At 35.6% G+C, this 8,190-nt stretch overlaps 1 protein-coding gene across 1 annotated transcript; it reads left to right on the top strand.

Moving 5' to 3' along the window:
* The first annotated feature begins 173 nt into the window (after positions 1 to 173).
* LOC122011831 (serine/threonine-protein phosphatase PP2A-1 catalytic subunit-like) lies at positions 174 to 7,955 on the top strand. The gene is made up of 6 exons (XM_042568222.1): positions 174 to 573; positions 4,919 to 5,033; positions 5,394 to 5,502; positions 5,579 to 5,656; positions 6,965 to 7,156; positions 7,379 to 7,955. The coding sequence occupies exons 1-6, from the start codon at positions 321 to 323 to the stop codon at positions 7,550 to 7,552; spliced, it is 921 nt and encodes a 306-aa protein (XP_042424156.1). The 5' UTR covers positions 174 to 320; the 3' UTR covers positions 7,553 to 7,955.
* Positions 7,956 to 8,190: the final 235 nt, after the last annotated feature.

The raw sequence follows: 8,190 nt of genomic DNA, 5'->3' as shown, positions 1-8,190 counted from the left end.
AAAATAAAATTGAATTTGGGAATATTATTAATTTGTGTATATATATTTTGTTCAGGAACTATTGGGTCCGCTTGAGACAGTGGGGATTTTTCCTTGCGAATAATTTTAATCTTAGGTACCAATTTGCAAAAGACACCGATCCTCGTCCGGCCCGTGCTGATCCATAACCCTAGCTATTCTAATTTCCCAGCATCACTTGTCAATTTCTTCTTATCTTCCTCGATTCATTTTCACCAAATCCTGTCGAATTTTTCCTTGCTATATCGATCTCCGTTACCGGATCAGCGAGCGGGAGTCGGGGCCTTTGCCGGCCGCGAGCGATGCCGTCGTACGCGGATTTGGACCGCCAGATCGAGCACCTGAGAGAATGCAAGTTTCTACCGGAGGCGGAGGTGAAGGCCCTGTGCGAGCAGGCGAGGACGATCCTCGTCGAGGAGTGGAACGTACAGCCGGTGAAGTGCCCGGTGACGGTGTGCGGGGACATTCACGGGCAGTTCCACGATCTGATCGAGCTGTTTCGTATTGGCGGCGAGGCACCCGATACTAATTACCTCTTCATGGGGGATTACGTAGGTTAGTGTTTCTAGCATCCGAGAGAATATTTCCCATGCAGAAGTCGTCTTTGCTTATTTGAAATAGCCAATTTCCTTTGTTCCCTAGAATGGACGTTAGTTTTATGTTCAAAGATAGTAACTTACTACACCAACTGATGTGTGGGCAAATATAGCACGTAGTGATCATGCAACTGGTAGTCTTGCTTTTCACTCATTTTTTAGTTAATAAGAAGGTCGTTAAGAAAGATAAATGTTTCTTTTCCATAATTTGGTTAATAAGTCCAGCGATATGCTTGCCAAGGCAGGAGAACAGTAGAGGATGTTTGAAGTAAATAGATGATTGTTTGACATCATATCAAATTTTAGGTAGCATCTACAATCTGGAATTAAGTACTTAGGAAAACGGTTAACTTTCTTGACATGTTTATTCAAGGCAATGAATGATGACGAAAGTCTTGCATTCCCCAAATGCTGGCATGACCACATTTAACTCCCACCATTAAGTTCTCCACAAGGATTTTTTTTGTTTGTTTGATTAATCACAGCACATAGTATATCAATTACTTGTTCTCAATTCTCATGGCCTCGACTTATTGAAGTCAGCTTTCCATGCAACAGGAATTATATAAATTTGCTGATGCAGAGAATCTGTGAATCTGAAATATATTTGATCTCCTTTCTTTAAAGCTGAATTGTTATGTAGGAGTAAGTAAAAAGGATAACAGAGCAATAAATGTAATTTTTTCATTTGACTCACAAACATAATTTCAGTTCCTAGTTTTGTGAAATCTCTCTCTCTCTCTCTCTCTCTCTCTCTCTCTCTTATACACAGAGTTCTCAAGTTTATTTGCTCTATATTTCAAACAATGAAAAAGTTGTTTTGATTGCAAAACGACAATTTTCTGTTCCGCCTCTCATCATCATTATCAACCCATCTTAGTCTCAACTGTTTGTAAGTGTATATCATGTTGGACAATTAATCTCCTTGATTCCATGCTCCCAATTATGTGATGTATTTGACACTTAGATCCTTACTTAACAACAACAACAACAACAACCAAGCTTTTTCCCACTAGGTGGGTCAGTTGTATGAATCCTTTTACGCCATTGAGCTCTATCTCCTATTATATCATCATCTATATTTAAATAAATTTTATTTTGTTTTATTATTGCTAACCAAGTCTTTTTTGATCTTCCTCTTCCTCGTTTGATATGCATGTTTATCATAGTTTCACATCACCTAACTGGAGCATTTATTGGTCGTCTAAGTACATATCTGTATCATCTTAAATGTGTCTCTCAGAGTTTTTCCTCAATAGATGCAATTCCGACTTTCTTTCTAATGCCCTCATTTCTTATTTTGTCCATCTTCGTATGTCCATACATCCACCTTAACATCCTCATCTCTGTCACTCTCATCTTCTGCTCATGTGCTCGAGTCATAGTCCAACATTCAGCTCCATATAACATAGCAGATCTAACTACGGTTTTATAGAACTTACCTTTAAATTTAAGAGGTACTTTACGGTCACATAAAACACTCGATGCTCCCCTTCATTTCACTCATCCTGCTTGTATTCTATGTAAGACATTTCTCTCAATGCCTCTATCGTTTTGCAAAAATGATCCTAAATATTTAAATCTCTCGGTTCCAGGTAACTCGTCCTCTCCTATCTTAACAATTGTTTCATTACTTCTAATATTGCTAAACTTAAATTCCATATATTCTGTCTTTAGTCTACTAAGCTTAAAATCTTTCCCTTCTAGTGTTTCCCTCCAAGATTCTAGTTTAGCATTTACTCCTTCACGTGTTTCATCTACCAAAATAATATCATCTACAAACAACATGCACCACGGTACTGTGTCTTGAATGTGCGCAGGGAGTTCGTCTATAATTAGTGTAAAAAGATAGAGACTTAGAGCCGATTCTTGATGTAAACTTATCTTTATTGGAAATGCTTCAGTTACTCTGCCTGAAGCCTTTACTCTGGTCGTTATATCCTCATACATATCCTTAATTAGTTCAATATATGTTACGCTAACACCTCTCTTTTCTAAAATTCTCCATATACTTTCTCTTAAGACTCTATCATAAGTTTTTCTCAGTCAATTAATATCATGTGTAGATCTTGTTTTTGTTCCCGATATTTTTCAATTAATTGTCTAAGAAGATGTATAACTTCTATTGTCGACCTTCCAGGCATGAACCCAAATTGATTTTCTGTCACTGTGGTCTCTTTCCTTAATCTTTTTTCTATTATTTTTTCCCAAAGTTTCATAGTATACCTCATTAGTTTAATACCCCTAGAGTTTGCATAATTTTGTACGTCTCCCTTGTTCTTATATAAGGGAACTAGAGTATTTATCCTCCATTGATCGGGTATTTTTTTCGTTTTCAATATCATGTTAAATAATTTTCTAAGTCATTCAATACCTTGTTTCCCTAAGCACTTCCATACCTCTATCGGAATATCATCTGGTCCAACGATTTTTCTATTGTGCATCTCATTTAAAGTTTGTTTTAGTTCTGAAGTTTGAATTCTACGATAAAAATTAAAATTTCTATACTTATTTGACCTAATTAAATTACCTAAGTTAAGTTAGTCACCTAAACCTTCATTAAAAAGTTAATAAAAATACCTCCACCGTTCTTTTATTTTTTCATCGTTTACTAATACCCTATTACATTCATCTTTAATACATTTTATTTGGTTTAGATATCTTGTTTTCCTTTCTCTCACTTTAGCTATTCTATAAATGTCTCTTTTTCCTTCCTTCGTATCCAATTTTTGATATAATCGTTCAAAAATTTCATTTTTTGCTTCACTCACTACTTTCTTAGCTTCTTTCTTGGCTATTTATATTTTTTTAAGTTTTCTTCGTTTTTACAAATATATAATTCCTTATAAGCTATTCGTTTTTCCTTCACTTTCTCTTGTACTTTTTCATTCCACCACCAAGATTCTTTACTTAGTGGTGCATGTTCCTTTGACTCACCGAGTATACTCTTACTACTATTTTCAACTTTGATACCATCTTATCCCATGTTGTATTAGATTTATCGTATATTTCACCTAATGCTTGTATTTCTACCTTCTCCTTAAATATATTTTGCTTCCCATCCTTTAACTTCCACCATTTAATTCTAGGAATCGTATATATTTTCTTTCTATTGATACTATGTTTGAGGCGTATATTCAACACTACTACCCTATGTTGGGTAGTTAAGCTTTCTCCAGGGATGACTTTGCAATCTTTACAAATCTTTCTATCCTTCTTCCTAACTATAAGAAAGTCAATTTGCGATTTATTATTCCCACTTTTGAATGTGACTAAGTGTTCTCTTTTCTTAAAAAACGTATTAGCTAATATAAAGTCATATGCTATCGCAAAATCTAATATAGTTTTCCCTTCCTCATTCCTCGTTCCAAACCCATAACTCCCATGTACTCTCTCATATTCCTCATTTTTCAATCCGACATGCCCATTTAGATCACCTCCTATTAAAATCATTTCATTTGGTAGAATATTTTGTAATATTTCATCTAAGTCCTCCCAAAATCTTGATTTGGTAGCTTCATCTAATCCTATTGTGCATATACGCTAATTATGTTTATAGTTTCTTTCGCCACTATTATCTTAAGGGCTATAATTCTATCCTCTTTTCTAACTACTCCTACAACTGCATCTTTTAACAAACTATCTACAATAATACCCACTCCATTTCTTGCTTTACTTTTTCCAGTGTACCATAACTTAAAACCCGAGTTCTCTATCATCTTTGCCTTCTTGCCTGTCCATTTTGTCTCTTGTACACAAAAAATATTAATTCTTCTCCTAATAATCATATCTACTACCTCCATTGATTTATCAGTGAGAGTTCCTATGTTCCATGTTCCAAATCTTAGATTATTAGTTTTCCTATCATATTTGTTCTTATCCAACCTATGGTGTGAAAACTCTTGCCTATTTAACACTACACTCAAGTTTTCATGGAGATGTAGCGGTCCTTGCTCAGACGTTACAGTCAGACCTGTAACGCAAACTCTTGCATATTTACCATTACACCCGAGTTTTGGAGATGTAGCGGTCCTTGCCGAGGCGTTACAATCGGACCCTGAAACGCATTTCTTCCGGAGAACAACCTAGCATTAGCACTATCTTAGAGAAATATATTGAGGTTCAAGACACATATAGCACCCAACAAACTACAAATTGACAATAACTTCATATCTTTTGTACTTTAGAATTCTTTTCCCCTTCATTGGCATTTTACAAGATTGCAGTTCAAATTGGGCTTGTCACCTTATTGTATAATTGTCATTAAATGGTCATTAATGGGACTGTCATGTTTTTGGATGCAGATCGTGGTTATTATTCTGTTGAGACAGTGACACTCTTAGTTGCCTTGAAAGTTCGCTACAGAGATAGGATTACAATTCTCAGAGGAAATCATGAGAGTCGGCAAATAACTCAAGTGTAAGTTTCTGTATCTGCAAATTTACTCATCTTTATAGTTCTTCAAATTGTAGCGAATCAAGTTGCCACTTGGTCTTTGACTAGAATTTGAACATTTAATTAATTTTAGTGAATGTGATTTAATGAACACTTGAATAAACTGTGTGTGTGTGTCATATGTTACATGGCTCATTTTTTGCCAAAGTTCTTGAGTTAACATTAAGTTCTCGCAGAATATGGTGCTTATGTCAATGAACACTGAGAACACATTTTTAGTTCTTTGTCTTAAATATCTGTTACACATTAGCTTAATTTAATTTATTAACATCTAACATCTATTACAGATTAATTTTATTCATGAATCTTAGGTTTTGTTTTCAGGTATGGGTTTTATGATGAATGCTTAAGGAAGTATGGAAATGCAAATGTGTGGAAGCACTTTACTGACTTATTTGATTATTTGCCTCTGACAGCTCTTATTGAGAACCAGGTCTGTTTTCTTGCCCTTTTACACCATATTCTCCACAGTTGTAATTTATATAAATTATCTACTTTCTGGTTTCTAGATATTCTGTCTACATGGTGGTCTCTCCCCATCGTTGGACGCATTAGATAATATCCGTGATCTTGATCGTATTCAAGAGGTATGTGTACAATTAACACTATCTCTACTGTTTCTAGACCTTCTGAAAGATGAAATTGATAAGAGGCTTGACTAACTAAAACTAAGATTAATAGTTAGAATTGATAATTATATTATTTCAGTTCTCTTTTTCTTTTTTTTTCTTGATAACATTGTTATGGAAATGTTAGTATACTATTTCTTTGGTTTATCCTACAGTAGATATTCCGCTAGAGTATAAATTTGTGAAGCTTTGAAGTTTTTATTTACTCAATCTTTTACCTTGAAGTTCAGTAGTTCTTTATCATATATGCACATACTGAACTGGGTACGCTTGCAAGTTGTAAGGAGAGTATAGAAATGTTTTTTAAAAACTAAAAATATTGGGTTTACACTATACAGAGGTTGTGCAGTTAGTGAATTTATCAATCTCAAACTTGAATTTATATGCTTCGTGTGCACCGTTAGCCAAAGTCTCAACCGCTATTCATTGCTGCACCAACAGTGATTCTAGTATGGAATGTTGTTATATGCTTATCCAGCTCATTGCAAGAAAGTTTTATTATTATATGCATCAGATGATCAATGTTATTTTTCCATTTTGTTTTCTGTGTTAGATAAAAGTTTTTCTTTGTTGAGAAAACTGCTTTCTGAGATACTGATAAAATTGTTTAGAATCAAGTGAGCATGTCTTACCTAGTTCATACTTCATACCCTCCAGATTCAGGATTAAGGACTTGATGAATCTCATGTGGGTTTCCTACTGATTTGTGGCAAGCCAAGAAACAAGTTGTTCCTTGTAATTACTTTAGGAAGATTAATTCTTAAATTGAATAAAATTATTATGCTTAGGTTTTTATTTAATCAGTAATTAATTAGCACTTGATGTTCTGACTTCTGTGAACTGCTATCTTTTTACTCTTATCCAAATCCACAGAGCAGATAAGACTGAGACCTTCAGGTCCTCACCTCATTCTAATTTACTCTTTTAAGTCTGATAACCTGCCATATGTACCTCTGGAGATTCAAAATTGCACACATTGTTTTCATCCATGATAATTTTGTGAAACTTAAATTTTAAACTTCATCTCCCTTTATACATAAGAATATGAATGTAACAGCTCTATTTGCTATACACAAATCTGATTTTCTCTATTATTTGCCATATGTATCTCTGGAGATTCGAAATTGCACACATTATTTTCATCCATGATAATTTGTTGAAACTTAAATTTTAAACTTCATCTCCCTTTATACATAAGAATATGAATTTAACAGTACTATTTGTGATACTCAATCTAATTTTCTCTATTATTTGTCTGATATATAGGTTCCACATGAAGGTCCCATGTGTGATCTTCTGTGGTCTGATCCGGATGATCGATGTGGATGGGGAATATCACCAAGAGGAGCTGGATACACATTCGGCCAAGACATTGCTCAACAATTTAATCATAGAAATGGCCTCACCTTGGTGGCTCGGGCCCATCAACTTGTCATGGACGGTTATAATTGGTGTCAGGTGAGTTAAGAAGTGTTGATTAGTAAGTCAACTCTTTGTTAGTTTTTCTGATTACATGTTTCACTATGATCCACATGCAAATATTATGTGAATGGCAAGATGTGAGCTTCTGAGAAGGATTGGCCGCACCAAAATGAAGAGTGGAGGCCTTGATTATGACATGGAATCATTTCTTTGAGCTTTGTGATCTTCATTTACTCTTTCTTTGTTTGCTGGTTGCAGGAAAAGAATGTAGTTACAGTATTTAGTGCCCCAAACTACTGTTATCGGTGCGGTAATATGGCAGCAATAATGGAGGTGGGAGAGAACATGGAGCAGAACTTCCTTCAGTTTGATCCTGCACCTAGACAATTCGAGCCAGAAACCACCCGGAAAACTCCTGATTATTTCTTGTAGTGTCAATACGCCTCTCTTTGCCACAAGCTTGCTCGTTAGATCTGTCATAGAAAAGAGTTCTGGTTGCTGCAGAGATGGTCATTCTTTCGTTTGGGGGTTTATCTGCTACTGCTGCAACCTTCAGGAGTCTCACCTTGTGCAATGCCTTGTTCTCCACCGCGCCGAGATGCTGCAAAAGGCATGATCCCTCTTGTTTTATACATTTCCATTCCAAGAAATGCAAAACACGATTGCCCTCGTATATTTGTATTAAGGTTTTGTTGTATCCGACGACTCTGTTTCATTTGATTCAAACAATGATTAGGCTTGGAAAATTCGAACGAGCCTACGTCTGTCAGGCTCTGCGCTGAACTGCTAATTGTGTTGGTATTATGATTGGTTTTTCTTGGGAACGTTGCTTCTACGCTTAGTTCTTTATGATCTGTAGCGACTATTTGGGATTAAACCTGTCGGATTGTGCGGCTCTTTATGCTCTCAAACGAATGGCTGGGATCAAACTCGAACCCACCATCGTGATCAGATTTATATATCTACAATCCTTGTTGGTAATAAAATCTAATTTTATTTGATGTGCTTCGTTCGGTCGACTTGAACTGATTGGACGTCCGACCTACCGCCCACATAGCTAGTCACGAGTA

The sequence above is a fragment of the Zingiber officinale genome, chromosome 8A (genome assembly GCF_018446385.1).
Source record: "Zingiber officinale cultivar Zhangliang chromosome 8A, Zo_v1.1, whole genome shotgun sequence".
Classification (NCBI taxonomy): Eukaryota; Viridiplantae; Streptophyta; class Magnoliopsida; order Zingiberales; family Zingiberaceae; genus Zingiber; species Zingiber officinale.
This window is presented reverse-complemented; position numbering and strand designations above follow the sequence as displayed.